Here is an 18,174-nt window from a genome sequence, read left to right as displayed (position 1 = left end):
AGCAAGAGGGCAGACAGCTGGAGGCTGCTGAGTGCAGACTGAGGTTGGTGGGGCATAGCCCCATTTGCCCTTAAGGAGCAGCCTCCACTGTATGTGATCATTCCAAAAATATATATCATCTATTGAGCATTAAGCCCTTTTGTGATTGTGTATTTGGACCCAGGGCCATAAGTCTTGGCAGGCCAGGGTGCTTGTTTATTTTGCTGCTCTGCTGACAGTCCTACTTCATTCTGGCCCCAACAGGATTTGACCGCTGGACTGTTTGCTTTCTTGGTTGTCCAAGGCTGGATTCCCCCTTTGCCTCCCCTTGCAGATCTGAATAATCTTTTCTCTACAAGGATGTATCTCTCAGTTTCCCTTAGTTTCTCATAGAAACCCCTGTTTCTATTTTGAGCCTGAGAATGAGGAAAGATTGGATTGGAAGCCGTGAAAGAAGATACACTCTATGTTGTTGTGAAATCCTCCAGCATAACCTTGACACTACAGTAAGGATGAACCTAAGCACTAAATAGCATTAAAATAGCACCATGAACCACGAGAACCTAAGGAGAGCCTTCCTGAACCAGTGGTTGAACTGATCCAGCATCCTATTCTCACAGTGGCCAACCAGATATCTGTTTCAAGAAGCCCCCCCAAAAGGTCCTGGGCACAACAGAAACTCTCATCACTTGTGATTCCTAGCAACTGTTTTTCAGACAATGACGGCAGAATGGAGACATAGTGGCTAGTAGCCGTGTGGTACAGTGGTACCTCGGGTTAAGAACTTAATTCATTCTGGAGGTCTGTTCTTAACCTGAAACTGTACTTAACTTGAAGCACCACTTTAGCTAATGGGGCCTCCTGCTGCTGCTGCAGCGCCGCCACAGCGTGATTTCTGTTCTCATCCTGAAGCAAAGTTCTTACGCGAGGTACTATTTCTGGGTTAGCGGAGTCTGTAACCTGAAGCGTCTGTAACCTGAAGCATCTGTAACCCGAGATACCACTGTACTTGTGACCCTTTGGATGTTGCTAGACTACAGCTTGCATGATCCCTCACCACTGGTTGTACTGGGGCTGATGAGTACTGGAGACAAACAACATCCAGAGAGTCACAGGTTTCCCAATGAAAATGTAACAGATCATGAGGCAGGGCCCAACCAATGACACGCCACCCAACATTTCTTCAAAGAAAATAGTGATGTCTACTCCTTAATAAATTTATTATTATTATTATTATTATTATTATTATTATTATTATTATTATTATTATTATATTCTAGCCACTCTAGGGAGCTTCCAACAAACATAAAAACATAATAAAATATCAAACATTAAAAAACCTACAGGGCTGTCTTCTGATGTCTTCTAAAGGTTAATTATCTCCTTGGCTCGGGTGTGTGTGTGTGTGTGTGTGTGTGTGTGTGTGTGTGTGTGTGTGTGTCACATAACTCTATAACTTCCGATGAAAATAGGGACATTCTACTATACCCGCCAATATTTCTCTGATGAAAATAGGGACATCCTAAGGAAAAGCAGGACATCCTGGCATCAAATCAGAAACTGGGACTGCTTCTGTAAATCTGGGACTGTCCCTGGAAAATAGGGGCACTTAGAGGGTCTGCAATGATGCTCCCCCTTTCTGAAAGAATTCATTCTGAAGCTGTTTGTTCTTGTTCTGTGGTCCATTTAAGCCCCGCCCCTCCATTCCTGAAGCCACACCTCCCCTCTCCTAATCCTTAATGAGGCTCTAGGTGTGCCCCCTCCCCACCCATGCAAGGCACACAATTGGAGAATAATGAATCAGAGCACAATAAGCAAAACAGACTATGACACCTCTGCCAGTTGGACCAATTGGAGGCTGGGTGATGTTCAGGCTGGGAGGGGCAAAGCTTGGGGGAAGGAAGATCAGGATGCACACCGGACTTCTGGACAGAGGTGGGGTTATGGAGATGTGGATTAGCCTTGTGGGTTGATAGGAATAACTGGGATGGGAGGCACATTGCAGGCCCTGTGGGGAGGGCCATGGAGCCAGTAGTTGTGTCTCAATCTGGAAAGACTCAAAGGCTTCACGTGCTGAATCTGAAGCCATGGCCTTCAGGACCCTCTCTAGAAACTTAATGGGGAGCCCAAGATCTGTTGAAGTGTTAACGTTGTGAGTCCCTCCATCCTAAGCTCAGGCTGTATATATATGTAAATAAAACCATACATGCCCTAAAGCAGGGGTCAGCAAACATTTTCAGCAGGGGGCCGGTCCACTGTCCCTCAGACCATGTTGTGGGCTGGACTATATTTTTTAAAAAGAAAATGAACGGATTTCTATGTCCCACAAATAACCCAGAGATGCATTTTAAATAAAAACACACATCCTGCTCATGTAAAAACATCAGGCAGGCCCCACAAATAACCCAGAGATGCATTTTAAATAAAAGGACACATTCTACTCAAGTAAAAACACACTGATTCCTGGACCGTCCGCGGGCCGGATTTAGAAGGCGATCGGGCCAGATCCAGCCCCTGGACCTTAGTTTGCCTACCCATGCTCTAAAGAATCCACAGTCTTCATGGACTTTCATTCCAAGGAAACCAAAACCTGAAAACAGACCTCTGGCACCCTTGGAGCACCTTTCTCCTTGGAGACTGGGGGACATGCAACCCATAACTAAAATATGTAACAAAACTAACACAACACACACGAATTAAAACAGGGGACTCATGTCAATAGATTGGGGCTGATCAATGTGTGAAGCAAAATGCTAGATGAGTCTTTGCAGGGATCTTCTAATATTCTGAGGAACTTTAGAAGAGCTCACCGGATCAAGCCAATGGCATCCTGTTCTTAACCGAGGTGAACCAAATCACCATGGGAAACCTGAGCACAGCAGTGCTCCCTGTTCCTATCGTTTCCAGCAACTGACATTCAGAGGCATTACTGCATTCAACCATGGAAGCAGAGAGTAGTCACCATGACCAGTAGTCATCAATGGCCTTTTTCTGATAAACTTGCGTCTTTGCCTACATCTTGCACTTGACTGGGAGTCTCCGATTCAGATTTCTTGCCAATGACCTCTTCTCATCTTTATTCTGTGTCTTCCCTCCCCCCCACCAGCAGGAATGGCTTGCAATACAGCTTTGCTATCTGGGAGCAAGTAGGAGTGCAATGATGAATTCACCTTGGGACAGAGATGATGATACCATTGGAGAGGAGGACAAGCCTTTGAATCAGTACATACGAGAGGGTAGGTCCCCCGATATCTGAGCCCACCATGGCTGGGCAAGATTTTTTTACCATCTATTTCATGTTCACTCAGAAGCAAGCCTTGTTGTGTTCAGTGGGGTTTATTTCCTAGTACAGTGGTACCTTGGGTTAAGAACTTAATTCGTTCTGGAGCTCCGTTCTTAACCTGAAACTGTTCTCAACCCAAGGTACCACTTTAGCTAATGGAGCCTCCCGCTGCTGCTGCGGCGCCACGGCACGATTTCTGTTCTCATCCTGAAGCAAAGTTCTTAATCTGAGGTACTATTTCTGGGTCTGTAACCTGAAGCATCTGTAACCTGAGGTACCACTGTAGTTGTGTTTTAAGGAATGCAGCCCATAGCAATGGGTACTTTCATTTTCTTCATTTTCTTTTCTCAAAATATTTTTATTGATACTTGTCTGAAGATATACAAAAATTCATATCCATTGCATAGTATACTTTTATAATACACTGAAATATTTCATCTAAAAGAGAACAGAGGTGGGAAGAATATTTTAAAAAGTGTGGGGGAGGGAGAAATAAAGGTAGAAAGAAAAAACGTTGGAAGGGAAAAGAATAGGGAGAATAGAGAAAAATAAAAAGACCTTCAGTTCTTTGTCCTGCAGCTACATATAGTATTCACACATTAACACCCGACCATTCTATCTTCTATAAACTGGTATTTTTTTCAATCTTCAAATGCAGATATTACAAGTTCATTTTCTCTTTCACGCAAAAAAGTCCATAAGAAGTTTCCAGTCCTGCATAAATGTCAATAATGATTTTTCTTTAATTAAAAACATTGTGGAAACTTTTTAATGGGACGGTAACATCCATTCCATTTTTGGACCACATTACTTAATGCAGAGGTAAGAAGAAAATCAGCTTGGTGCACGTGTTAATGTGAAGCAACCACATTTGCAGCTTCCTGAAACAGTATGTAAAGCAAGGAACAGCTGTCCTTTCATGTTTGCACTTCTCCAAATGTTGGGATTTTTCTGCCAGCAAAAGGGGGGGAAAGCATTTAATATATGTATATTATAGCAAAGTGTGCATAGCAAATCATGCATAAGTATTAATAACCAGTGCTTTTCCCCCCTAAAAAAAATGTTTGGGGGTACTCTCATTTTGACTCAAGAAAACCACCATTTTATAGTTCAAATTGGGAAAAATAAATACAGTAAATGGACAAAAGTATGAAGATACTACATACAAAATGTTTAGGGATATGCGTGCCTTTGCTTTCCCCCAGGAAGGAAGCACTGTTAATAACATACCAAAAAATGCATTCTGTTTGGGAGAAATTATTTGCAAAAGTTGGGCAGCCCCCACTGGTCGCACCACTAATAAGGCTTCACTTCTGATGGCTGTCTGCTCTGTCTCATCGCACACATTCCCTCTCTTCCTATAGGGCTGAATCACCTTCGCCAGGAACAGCTCCTCTGCGACACAACCATCGTGGCCAAAGGCGAACGGTTCCCCTGTCACAGGTATTTATTTATACATTTTGGGGTTACTATTTGTCATGCAGGCAAAGGGCCTGCTCTGGGTTTAGAAGGGCCCCTGGGCAAGACACTCTCCATGTGGTTCCCTCTGCATGTGACTGGATCTCATCACCACCTGCTCCTCTTCCTTGTAATTACAGTGGTACCTCGGTTTACGAACAGGCCTGTTTACGAACTATTTGGTTTATGAACTCTACAAAACCGGAAGTGGTGTTCTGGTTTGTGAACTTCACCTCGGTATGGAAGCCAAATGATGGAAGGGTACTGGTGGCGGGAGGCCTCATTAGGGAAAGCGCGCCTCGGTTTAAGAACAGATTTGGTTTAAGAACGGACTTCAGGAACGGATTAAGTTCGTAAACCGAGGTACCATTGTACCACCACATGCATGCTTACTTGGACTCCAAATCAATTCAGTCTAGCCAGCATGCCTCATGGTCAGGCATGATAGGAGTTGTAGTTGTAGCAACATCGGAAGGTCCTTGGGACTTGACATCCCTGGTTTAGGGCAACTCACACAGAATGCCCTGTTGACATTCTTTGCTATATAGCTCTTTCCAGCATAATCCTGGAAATTCTTGTGCTAAGCTTCCTAGATCTACTCGCATTGGGTCATTGGGTCACTCTCTACCATGGTTGAAACAGCATCCATGTACTCATGAGGTATTGGGTGGTTTGGGTGCTGGGCTCCTGTTCCCATCAGCCATAATCACTATGAGGTTTTTCCTACAACCAAGTGGGCATATACGTTTTATGAAACATCAAACAAAATAAATTATGGGACCTGTAGTCCACCAACATCTGGAGGTTCTTAGGCCTCCCCATCCCCAGTTTAGGGGAACTCCTATAGAATCAAACAATGGTCAGAAGTGGGGTCATCATTCTTTTTTTTTTTCAGGCTACAAGAGGCTGCTATAATTAGAAACAAAATATGGGAGCTGGTAGACACAGGAACATTAGAAACTGCCTTATGCTAAGTCAGACCTTTGGTCTATCTAGATCAGGGTTGCCTACACTGTGAGTCAATGCTTTTAAACTCACTCATAAATGGTTTGGAGTTAGGGCTGAGCAGTGAGGTAGCCCAAGTCTGCTGACAGAGATTCCACATGGTTCAAGGTAGCTAAGGAATGCTGAATTAGAGATTGATACCCTGACCTCCAAATGTTGACACATCCCTCCCTTCCTGTCGTTTAGGATGCTCCTTGCTGCCGTCAACCCCTACTTCCGAGCCATGTTCTCCAACTCCTTCCGGGAGTCAAAGGATGGAGAGGTTCTGCTGCAAGACATGGAGCCCTCCATTGTCCAAGCCGTGCTGAACTATTTCTACACGGAGGAGATTACGATCATGCCAGAGATGGCCCAAGACCTGTTTGTAGCAGCCAGCAGGCTTCAAATCCTTCCACTGCTCGAGAGTTGCTCCAGGTAATCCCTAAATAATGCTGCATCTTTGAACATTGGAATCCTCTTTACTGCCTTATACCAAGTTAGACCATTGTTCCATCTAACTCAGTATTGTCTCCACTGGCTGGCAGCAGCTCTCGAGCGTTTTCAGAGTGAGGTTTCTTCTGAACTTATCTGGAGATGCTGGGATCAAACCTTGGACTTGATGCTCTGAGCTATGGTCCATCCCTAAATATGAAGCAAGATTCTAGTCCTCCCATTTGTGAACAAAGGGCCAGCTTAATCAGGAAGCAGCTTTACAGTGAGTCAAATCAGTGACTGTCTAGCTTTGTACTGTGAACAGTGGGTGGCAGTGATTGCTCTCCTGGGTTTCAGGCAGCAGTCTCTCCCAGACCTACCTGAAGATGCTGGGGATTGAATCTGGGATCTTTCACTTGCAAAACAAATCCTCCAGCCCTGGGCAATGGCCCCTTAGTGGGAAATGCCCATCTTGTTTTGTATCGCTTGTCCAGGGAGTGACCTGTGCAACTCACTCCGTTTGTTCTCAGGTAGGGAATTTATTAAGTAAAAAGGCAACCAATGTTCAAGCAAAATGATACCCATCTTCATTGATTCTACTGCAATAAAGGACGGTTCCATAAAGGGATGGGAACTGTAATGAACACAGGGTCTTTTCAGCTTTCATGCCACCTCACAATCACCCAATTAATTAGACAAGGCACATCACATTTGCCGTACAATTATTGCCATGTTGTCCATTACATGTCAGCTAAGCCAGTGGCGGGTGGCAGGATGCGGGTGGCGCTGTGGGTTAAACCACAGAACCTAGGGCTTGCTGATCAGAAGGTCAGTGGTTCAAATCCCCGCGACGGGGTGAGCTCCCGTTGCTCGGTCCCTGCTCCTGCCAACCTAGCAGTTCGAAAGCACATCAAGTGCAAGTAGATAAATAGATACCATTCCAGCAGGAAGGTAAACGGTGTTTCCGTGCACTGCTCTGGTTCACTAGAAGTGGCTTAGTCATGCTGGCCACATGACTGTACGTCGGCTCCCTCGGCCAGTAAAGCGAGATGAGTGCCGCAACCCCAGAGTCGTCTGCAACTGGACCTAATGGTCTGGGGTCCCTTTACCTTTACCTAAGCCAGTGACATGACATCTTTATGAATCGGCCAAGTTAACGGCACAGGTTGGTCAGTAGTACAAGCCGATCAGAACAGTAAACAGGAGCAGATTGCACGGAAAGTGTATCTCCATCTTCTCTGCCTGCAATTGATGTGAAAGGAGGACCCCTTTGTAATAAGGCCTTTCTGCCTCTTGTGTAACTACAGACAACCCCTGATTTGCGTGGTAGTTGCATTCCCGGTCATTGCGTGTGATGGTGGAGCATGCATAAGCCCACTCCTCCCTGTTATGCCCCTGCCCCACCTCCTTCTGCCTCCTGTTCCACCCTCTTTTCTGGCTGCTTCCGGGTTGCCGCAATACACACTTGCATGGCCGTGCGTCAATTGGACTCACATACCGTATTTTTCGCCCCATAAGACGCACTTTTTCCCCTCCAAAAATGAAGGGGAAATGTGCCTGCGTCTTATGGGGCGAATGCAGGCTTTCGCTGAAGCCTGGAGAGCGAGGGGGGTCGGTGCGTACCGACCCCTCTCGCTCTCTAGGCTTCAGGAAGCTCTGCGCAACCCTCGGGAGACCGGCTCCGAGGGTTGCGCAGAGCTGCCTGCAATCCCGGGACCAGCGCAGCTCTGCGCGGCCACCGGGAGCCGGGGGAGAAGCTCCGACCCCGCTCCCGGGGGCCGCGCAGAGCTGCCTGCGGTCCTGGGACCAGCGCAGCTCTGCGCCGCCATCCCGAGCGGGGCGCTAAGTCCCGCCCCGCTCGGGATGGCGGCACAGAGCTGCCTGAGGTCCTGGGACCAGCGCAGCTCTGCGCCGCCATCCCGAGCGGGGCGCTAAGTCCCGCCCCGCTCGGGATGGCGGCACAGAGCTGCCTGCCGTCGCGGGACTGCAGGCAGGTCTACGCCGCCACCCCGAGCGGGGCGCTAAGTCCCGCCCCGCTCGGGATGGCGGCACAGAGCTGCCTGCCGTCGCGGGACTGCAGGCAGGTCTACGCCGCCACCCCGAGTGGGGCGCTAAGTCCCGCCCCGCTCGGGATGGCGGCGTAGAGCTGCCTGCCCTCCCGGGACTGCAGGCAGGTCTACGCCGCCATCCCGAGCGGGGCGCTAAGTCCCGCCCCGCTCGGGATGGCGGCACAGAGCTGCCTGCCCTCCCGGGACTGGTGCACTTCTCCCCATCGCCAGCCCCACAAGCTCGGGGGACAGCGGGGAGGCAGAGCGTGCCTTCCCACTGTTCCCCGACCTGGTTCTTCCAGCCCCGCACCTGGGGGGGGGGGAAATAAATTTTTTTTTCTTTATTTCCCCCCCAAAAAACTAGGTGCGTCTTATGGGCCGGAGCGTCTTATGGGGCGCAAAATACGGTAAATTGGTTGTTGCCTGTATGTTCAAGCTATTGCAGATTCTGGGGAAGTGGAATATTAGGATACAAAGACATTCCCTTCTCAAATCAAGTGCACTTCCACCAAATGCTTAAGCAATAGGGTACATTTTTCTCAGTTTCTTGATTTTCCAACCATCAGTTTGCCCCATTTCCGTATCAAAATTTCTTTTTATAAGCTTGCGGGAAAATTGGCAGACCTTTTTTGAGTGCCTTTCTCCTAGGTATATGCATTTTGGTACGCAATTCTGTAAGCATTTTTTTCCTTTTCTTTTGCAAGCAATAATGTAGATGCTCCCCTTTTGACTGGAGAACTGCTTCACACAATTGTTGAAAAATGGCTATGTTTTCACATTGCCTTTAGATTCAAGAAGTGTAGATTAGGTAGATTGACTTTAAAGCGTGAACCAAAGTAATTTCTCCCCCATGAGTCAGGAGTGCCATCTGCAGGGCTCATGCACAATTCCAGATAAGATGTAGTGTGCCAAAGAGTTGCATTCATATTATTCAGCCTGAACACTTGGATTTTGCTATTATATTCTGATTACAGGCACAGAGTGGTTTCATAGTCAACCCCTATTCCCAGGAAACTCTAGGAATTATTGCTCTGGGAGGGGAATAATGCTCTCTTAACAACTCTCTCAGTTTTTAAATAAATTTTATTTATAGATTTTTCAAAAAAACAAAACAAAAATAAAGTGTACAACTTTTTCAAATTAACATTCAATTAGTATTTGAATTCCCTTCCAGCCCTCCATGGTTTCCCCAATTTTTCTAATATTGCTGTATATTATAATTATTCTATATATTACCTCCTCCACAGTATTCTCAGATATATATTTTACTGCTGTTCTTACTCTAAACCTGCTTGTGTTTCAACATGTTTACAATGATTTTTTTTAGATGACTTTAAAAAAAAATCATTGTAGCTGCTGCTACAATGATTTTTTTTTAAAGTCATCTACAAACATTTTCCAATCCTGCTGAGAAACAGTCTCATCTTGATCTCTAATTTTACTAGTTAGATTTGCTAATTCAGCATATTCCATCAGTTGGGTCTTCTAACAACTCTCAGCACCTTTAACAAACTGCACTTCCTAGGTTCTTTTTGGAGAAACTGTTTAAATTCTCCCGATGCTGCTTTAAATAATATTGTGCAGATGTGGCCATATGCATCTTGTCTAGCTCATCTTCAGCAGCAGTGTGTCCTTTTTTAGCTGTGGTCTAAACCACTGAGCCTCTTGGGCTTGCCGATCAGAAGGTTGGTGGTTTGAATCTCCACGACGGAGTGAGCTCCCATTGCTCTGTCCCAGCTCCTGTCAACCTACCAGTTTGAAAGCATACCAGTGCAAGTAGATAAATAGGTACCACTGTGGCAGGAAGGTAAATGGCGTTTCCATATGCTCTGGTTTCTGTCATGGTGTCCCGTTGTGCCAGAAGCGGTTTAGTCATGCTGGTCACATGACCCGGAAGGCTGTCTGTGGATAAATGCTGGCTCTCTCAGCTTGAAAGTGAGATGAACCCCATAGTCACCTTTGACTGGACTTAACCATCCAGGGATCCTTTAACTTTTTACCTTCCCATCTGTCCGCCCCAGATACCTCTTGGAACACATCTCCCCAGAGAACTGCCTTTCGCTCTACCAACTGGGCTTCGCACACAGCGACCCTGAGCTCCTCCAAAAAGCCAAGACCCTGGTCAACCTGCACTTCAAGCGCCTCTCCATCGAGGACAAGACCTTCCCCGACTTGAACCCCAGTACCCTCATTAGCATACTCTCCTTGGACAGTCTGGTGGTCTCTTCTGAACTCACCGTCTACCGGGCCGTGTGGCGCTGGGTGATGGCCAAGAGCGAGAGCGAGAGCGAGAGCGAGAGTGAGAGCGACAGCCACCTGCCGTTCCTGGGGCAGCTCCTGACGCATGTGCGCCTCCCGCTCTTGACCCAGGAGGAGCTGAGGGTGGTCCAGTCCGAGCTGATGTGCCACAGGGACGTCCGCCTGCGGTGGAAGCGCTTCAACCGCCAGGAGAGGCTGCAGCACAGCGGAGGCCTGCGAAGAGGGATGTACTCCACCTGCATCATCTGCGTGGACCTCTTCAACATGGAAGGCCCAGGACTGAAGACCAAGGACTTCCAGGTCGGCTGCTTCGACCCGCAGGCTGAAACGTGGGAAAAAATGCCCCTGTTGAAATGCCTGTATTGCGCCCGCTGTGTGGCCGTCGGGGACAAGCTGTACGTCACCGGAGGGGTTCACACGGATGGCTCTTATTCGGACACGATGCACGAGTACAGCCCCTTAAGGCGTCGCTGGACTCAGCTCCCTTCCATGTCTGTGGCCAGGGCCTCCCATGGCTTCCTCGCCTGCAACCAGCAGCTGTTCGCCATAGGTGGCTGGTGCAAGTACAAGGGCTACCTCGACACAGCAGAGTGCTTCGACTTGGAGAGAAAGTTCTGGGCCCCGATTAAAAGGATGCCTTTTGCGCTCAGCCACTTTGCCTCGGCGGCACTCAGGAACAAGCTCTATCTGGTCGGCGGCGTCACAAACACCGTCGGCTCAGGGTACGCTTCCCGGAAGGTCCTGATCTACGAAGTAAGCTTTGACACGTGGAGTCAAGTGTACCTGGACAACGAGTGCTACTGGTCTGGCGCTGTGGCCATGAACAACGGGATCTATGTGATCGGGGGCTACGTCCGGAGCCGGACGAGGCATAACCAGCACTGGTCGGAAAGAGGGAACCTGCGCTGCACCCGGAAGTGCTTCTTTCTGGGGGAAGATGGCCAATTGGACAGGAGAGTCACTATCCCCAGGCTGCCCATAAAGCTGGCGGGGGCCGGTGTGGTGCGATGGAAGCACCGCATTTACGTGCTGGGTGGGGAGAACACCAACATGTATAACAACCTGGAAGGAAAGAACAAAGAGGAATATTATAACACTGTTTACTACTGGGAACTCGGAGCCCCTAAGTGGGTCCAGTGCCAGGAGAGGCTGCCATTCACCAGCTGGGGACTCAGCGGCTTTGGCTGCACCACCATGAAGGTCCCCAAAAAGCCCATCCTAGAGCTTTTCCGAAAGACGTCGGTTGCACTGACAGCCATAGTGAACCCTCAGTGGATGTGAGGCTCACAGACAGCTTGCAAAGTGGTTCCTGCAGCAATGATCTGCCTGAGAAACGTGAAGGCACTTAACTCCCGAGAGGTGTAGAACAGAAGGACCAGTCATTACCCACTTACTTGTGTTCAGTTTTTTATTTGTAATTTGTATGATTTTCCATCTAAGTGGTGTAAGAGAGGGCCGGGGAACCTCAAACCCAGGGGTAGGGTTGCCACCTTTGCTCAGGCAAAATACAGGATAGGATAGCGGGCTGGTTGTGGGCTGGGTGGGGTGGCAATTGTCCCTGCCCCCTGGTGCTGAAATGACTTTAAAGCAATCAGTTGCATTCTATTGCAGCCAACCCTGATGCCACTCTGGAATTTGTCACACGCAGACACACATGCTCATGAATTTGCAAACCTGTCTCTGCTTTGCTACCCAGAGCTTTCAAACACATCCAGTACTGTACGTTCAGGCCAGGACAAAAATAAATAAATAGTCAGGCATATCCTAATGAGGAAACAGGCTTTGTTCCACATGTTATGCTTCTGGAAAGAAAAACATTGGGAGTGGAGGGCAAGCCTTATGGGGAGCTACTTCTCCCTCACCCTGCTCTCTCAAATATCCTGTAGATAACTATGTTAATAACTGGGGCTTCTGAGCTACACTGACACAAAACCGCTTGTTTCTAGAATCTCGGAACCTGTTTCTCTCTGAGGAACGCAGTGGTGTAGCATGGGTTGCCAGAGCCCAGGGCTACTTAAAGGGGGGAATGGAAGGGATGGAACTGGGTGGAGTATGCATGTGTATTCAACTGCTTAACAGCACCTGCGTTATCCAGGAGATTGCAGCCACAGAAATAAGAAGAGTCATTCCGTTGTCTGGAGAGGTCATTTCCTGGTTTACATGGAGAAGCAAGGAGCCCAGTGATGGATGCATGCAGCTGTATCGAGGTAGCACCAAGTGTTGAAATTTTGCGCCTGTAACAATTTTGCACCCGGGGCAACTGCCCCTATGCCCACCCCCATGCTGCACCACTGGAGGGATGCGGCCCGACACTCCCAGGCTGCAGCTCTTTGGATAGGCACCTTAACCCATGCCGAAGGTGTAGGGGACTGGAAGGGACAACATGAAAGCCTTGCCCTCGTTTGCTCCTCCTTGGAGGTGGGATAAGGAGAGGGGGTGAGGAGAAAAAAAGGAAAGGAAAGAAACAAGAGGCAGGCAGGGAGGGAGAGAGAATGTGTGCACGCAGAAATAGGGGAAATACAGGACAAACTGTCCTGTATTGAATCAATACCTAGCATAGAATTTTACAAGGGACAATCTGGTATTATACAGGATGGGTGGCAACCCTACTAAGAGGCCATGTGTACCCCTCTAGGCTTCTAGAGCCAGTGTGGTGTAGTGGCTAAGAGCGGTAGTCTCATAATCTGGGGAACCGGGTTCGTGTCTCCGCTCCTCCACATGCAGCTGCTGGGTGACCTTGGGCCAGTCACACTTCTCTGAAGTCTCTCAGCCCCACTCACCTCACAGACTGTTTGTTAGAATCATAGAATCATAGAATCATAGAATCATAGAGTTGGAAGAGACCACAAGGGCCATCGAGTCCAACCCCCTGCCAAGCAGGAAACACCATCAGAGCACTCCTGACATATGGTTGTCAAGCCTCTGCTTAAAGACCTCCAAAGAAGGAGACTCCACCACACTCCTTGGCAGCAAATTCCACTGTCGAACAGCTCTTACTGTCAGGAAGTTCTTCCTAATGTTTAGGTGGAATCTTCTTTCTTGTAGTTTGGATCCATTGCTCCGTGTCCGCTTCTCTGGAGCAGCAGAAAACAACCTTTCTCCCTCCTCTATGTGACATCCTTTTATATATTTGAACATGGCTATCATATCACCCCTTAACCTCCTCTTCTCCAGGCTAAACATGCCCAGCTCCCTTAGCCGTTCCTCATAAGGCATCGTTTCCAGGCCTTTGACCATTTTGGTTGCCCTCCTCTGGACACGTTCCAGTTTGTCAGTGTCCTTCTTGAATTGTGGTGCCCAGAACTGGACACAGTACTCCAGGTGTGGTCTGACCAGAGCAGAATACAGTGGCACTATTACTTCCCTTGATCTAGATGCTATACTCCTATTGATGCAGCCCAGAATTGCATTGGCTTTTTTAGCTGCCGCGTCACACTGTTGGCTCATGTCAAGTTTGTGGTCAACCAAGACTCCTAGATCCTTTTCACATGTACTGCTCTCAAGTTGTGGGGGAGGAAGGGAAAGGAGAATGTTAGCCGCTTTGAGACTCCTTCGGGTAGTGATAAAGCGGCATAGCAAATCCAAATCCTCCTCCTCCTCCTCTTCCTCCTCGTTTGCCTGGCGCTTGTGACTCTCTCCAGACCACAACCCTTCTCCAGCCACACAAGCTTTCCCCAGGCCACTCCCCTCACCAGTCGGCCAGGGCTTTATGCCGCTTGGGGGGTGCTGCTTCCACCGCTTTTCCGCTGCGCCCCATCCTCCTTCCTTGCGATCGGCAACGCGCCACTGAGTGAGAGCCCCGTGGCTGTTCTTAAGAGCCGGTAGGCGTGCACGGGGCTCACTGATTTCTCCACTTCCCCCTCCCTGCTGCTTCTTCTGTGTTTCCGTCTCCTTTTCACTACCAAGGCAGGCGTGCTGTGAGTGTTGTTTTGATCTACCATGCTGCCCCTGCGCGCCCCGCTGTCCTCCTTCCCTTCCCAGTAGCCCTCATCTCCTCACTCTTCTGAATTGTTGTGTCAGGTTGCCAAGGATTCCGCAGCACCCCGCCTCTTTGGGTGATCATTCTTGAAGTTTTAGCGGCCATTTCTGGTAAGGGCCACTGTAAGGGCAGGTCGTCAGCACCATCTTAGTAGTGCACGTGGGTGAAGCGGGGGCGGCCATTTTGGAAAAGGCACGGGGTGTGGGCAGATTGTCAGCGCCATTTTGTTTGTGGTCACATGCTGAAGCCGGGGAGGCCATTTTGAGTGAGGCGCGGGTCACTGGCAGGATACTGTTACACATATTTAGCCTCACAAGTGCAGCTTTTTACACAGTTATAGCGGTTTTTATGTAGCGGTCTATTGTAGCTTATTAACACTGGGAATTAATTACTGAGTGCTGCTGTGCGGGACACCATATTGGTCAAGGGCAGAGTGTGGGCAGTCTGCCAGCACCATCTTGGCCACGTGCTGAAGCCAGGGCGGCCATTTTGAGTGAGGCGGGGGTTTCTGGCAGGATAATTCAAAACATATTTAGCCCCACAAACATACGTCTGTGTAGCTCCCGCCCTTGGTGATTAGGCAAGCAGTGTTTCGCATTGTACCTGGCAGAATTTAGAGTAAATTGCATTTAGAGTTAATTGAGTTAATTGCATTTAGCCCGCGTAGCTTATTGACGCTGGGAATAAATTGCTAACTGCATTATCATCTTGGTCATCCTCCTCTCCACACGTTCCAGCTTGTCAATATCCTTCTTAAATTGTGGTACCCAGAATAAGAGTTGTACTATTACTTCCCTTGATCTGGACGTTGCACTTCTGTCGATGCAGCATTAGCTTTTGTTTTGCTGCTGCACCACCATGTTTACTAAGCAGGATCTGGTCTGGTTTCAGATTGGATGGGGGACCACATGTTGAGATTCCTACACTGCAGGAGGTTGGACCAGATGGCCCTGGGGGTCCCATCCAGCTCTACAATTCTAGGAGTCTGTGATTCCTGTTTAGCTTGTGGTTTACTAAGACTCATAGAACCTTTTCACATGTATTAATGGCAAGTCAGGTGTCTCCCGTCTTATATTTTGGTTGTGTATGCAACATACATTTTAAAAGCATATGGTTTTCCCCAACTAATTCTGGTAACTGTGGTTTACCACTCATGAAGTTGCAGTTCCCAGCACCCTGAACAAACTGCAGTTTCCAGGAAATTGTACGCTTGACGTAAATATTGTATAAGCAACCTTGATGGGAGGGGTTATAATGTGTGACTAGGACCTGGGAGACCAGGTCAGCCATGAAGCTCACTGGTTGACCTAGGACCAGTCACTGCCTCTTGGCTTGATCAACCTTACAGGGTTGTTGTGGGGATTAAATGAGAAGGGGAAGAACCATGCATGCCACTTTGAGCTCCTTGGAGGAAAAGGTGGGACAAAAATGCAATAAAGGAGGAGAACAACAAGAAGAACTTCAACTGCAAATGTGTGTGTGAAAATGTGGATTCCAACCAAGACCCAGCTCAAATGCAGCATTCTGTGGTGTCTCAGCCTTGTAGTTGCATTGCTGTATAAGCTGCATTTTACTTCTTATCCTTTCCCCATAATCCCACCAGCAGTATTTGTTGGGATTTAAGGCTGTGTGTGTGTGTGTGTTGGGAGGCAGAGTGGAAGAGCAGCCACCTGCCACCCCAGCAGTCTGCCTTGAGGCTCTTAAGACGGTGCCTCTTATCAGCTGCATAATGTCAGTGCCAAGTGCCAAAAACACAGGTGTTGCCTTGGAAACCCAAGATACGCTGTGCCAGCAGTTCTAGCAAACAGCTGAAGAACTGTGCGTATGTCGTGGGCGGTGGAGAGGTGCACATTTCTACTGAGAAACCATCTGTTCCAGTGACAGTTATTAACCTGCTGGTGCTTTGAGTATGACGGAGTCAAGCCAAACTTTAGCAGGCAGATGGATAGAGTGGCTGCTGCTGCTGCTTGCTTCTGTTCCAGCAGAAATCCCTTCTCTCTGCTCCTCTCACATTGCTCTCAGGCTTATCAAGCAGTGGGAAGGTAGCCTGTTGAAGGATGAATCACAGAATCATACAGCTATTGGGCTAGAAGAGACCCCTGACAGATGACATCCAACCTTCGCTTAAAGACCTCCAATGATGGAGAATCCACCAACTTACAAGGGAGCCCAAATGCTATTGGAAAGCTTGCAAGCAGGATGCAGATACTATGGCCATCATCTGTGTGTCCGCATGACTTGGTATTCTGAGGTAGAGTGCCTTTATCCATGGCAGTTCCATTCCTTAGGCTTACTGAAAGCTTTTGCCTTCATCAAGCTTCTGCTATCAGGAATGTAAGAATCCAAAAGGATAGGGAGGAGAGGAAGTGGTCTTTGCTTTGGCAGCTTGAATCTATTTTGTCTATAATTAGGAAGGAAGCTTTCATCTCTGCATTTCAAGAGATCATAAAAATCAATGTGTTTCTCCACATTTCCGAGCCAGAATACACACATTTCATCGCTTAATTGCCGTTAACTCTCTGCTAATACCCCCCATTAAGTGTGATTTATGAGAGCTGCATAAAAAAAAACCTCAGGGAAGATAAAATTTTAATTCATCCTAAACTTTGCAAGAGAGAACTGTGGGATTCCAAAGCCACTGGGAGGCTCAAAATAATTTTACCCCAGCCAAGCTACAGAAAGCAGCTTTCTTTCACTTCACTGTGGTTGGAAGAAACAATGTGTTGCTCAAAGAGAGAGACAGAGAGATCATAGGCTGAGGAAGAAGCCGACAGTAAAACATAGCCCTTACTTCTGATTTCCATTTGAAACTTGGGTGGCGATGAGAGACAGCTTGTTCACAACAAACACAGGCACATGCCGTCTCTGCACAGGTACAAGAGCTTATGTGACATAGCCCGCATCCATACCATGCATTTAAAGCAGTAGTATGCTTTAAACAGCCATGCATTCCCCCCAAAGGATTCTGGTAAGTGTAGTTTGTTAAGCGTGCTGAAGGTTGTTAGGAGACTCGTGGAGGAGAGGACTATCAATGGCTACTAGCCACAATTGATATGCTCTGCCCCCACAGTCAGATGCAGCAATAGTTCCTGAATACCAGTTGCCATAAAACCCAGGAAAGTGATCATAAGCTTGAATCCTGCTTGCTGGTTTCCCACAGGCATCTGGCTGGTCCAAGTGAGAACATGATGCTGGACTAGATGAGCCATTGGCCTGATCCAGCATGTGCTTCTGATGTTCTTATAGACCTCATAGTTCTCTCTCTTCTCCATCTTCTTTTATCTAGGCTAAATCAACCCAGTCCTTTCAACCTCTTCTCCCACAGCTTGTTTTCCATACCTCTGGTCATCCTTCTTGCCCTACCTGAACATGTTCCAGTTTATCTCTATCCTTCTTAAAAGAGCAGGACCTATAACTGGACATGATGCCGAAGATGAGGTTTGACCAGTGAAGAACAAAGCGGAACTATTACTTCCCACCACTTGGATGGAAACTGTGGTCCTACTCATGAAGCCTAGCGTTGCATTTATTCAATTTTTATGCAGTGGCTACTATGTGTATGAGAGAATTATTATTATCGTTATTATTTAGCCATCCTCCACCCTAAGGTTTTACTGCAACGACATAAATTACAGCATTTAAAACATTTTAAAACAAATGATGATCACAATAATAGGGTGAGTCCTAAAACTATAAATCTCAAATGCCAAAGGTCAGGGTAAAGACATAATGCCTTCAGCATATGATGAAAC

The 18,174-nt window shown here is 47.7% G+C and overlaps 2 protein-coding genes across 2 annotated transcripts in view; both read left to right on the top strand.

Moving 5' to 3' along the window:
• Positions 1–18,174, top strand: part of LOC308590908 (uncharacterized protein F13E9.13, mitochondrial-like) — a 546,161-nt gene that overhangs the window by 108,460 nt on the left and 419,527 nt on the right. The window lies entirely within an intron of this gene.
• On the top strand, positions 3,089–11,807 carry LOC308592413 (kelch-like protein 25). Its single transcript, XM_081203820.1, has 4 exons — positions 3,089–3,215; positions 4,627–4,705; positions 5,912–6,139; positions 10,206–11,807. Exons 1-4 carry the CDS (start codon positions 3,137–3,139, stop codon positions 11,722–11,724), a joined length of 1,905 nt encoding a protein of 634 aa, XP_081059946.1. The 5' UTR covers positions 3,089–3,136; the 3' UTR covers positions 11,725–11,807.

This window comes from Podarcis bocagei, assembly GCF_964188305.1.
Source record: "Podarcis bocagei genome assembly, chromosome: 7".
NCBI classification, from domain to species: domain Eukaryota; kingdom Metazoa; phylum Chordata; class Lepidosauria; order Squamata; family Lacertidae; genus Podarcis; species Podarcis bocagei.
The sequence above is the reverse complement of the archived record's forward strand: the minus strand, read 5'-3'. Positions and strand labels throughout refer to the sequence as shown.

Bases quoted from the DNA above. Each gene is read 5' to 3' on its own strand.
- LOC308592413 (XM_081203820.1), top strand. From the start codon at position 3,137: ATGATGAATTCACCTTGGGACAGAGATGATGATACCATTGGAGAGGAG. The intron at 3,216-4,626 runs GTAGGTCCCCCG...CTCTTCCTATAG, and splicing joins GAATCAGTACATACGAGAGG to GGCTGAATCACCTTCGCCAG. The intron at 4,706-5,911 runs GTATTTATTTAT...CCTGTCGTTTAG, and splicing joins GAACGGTTCCCCTGTCACAG to GATGCTCCTTGCTGCCGTCA.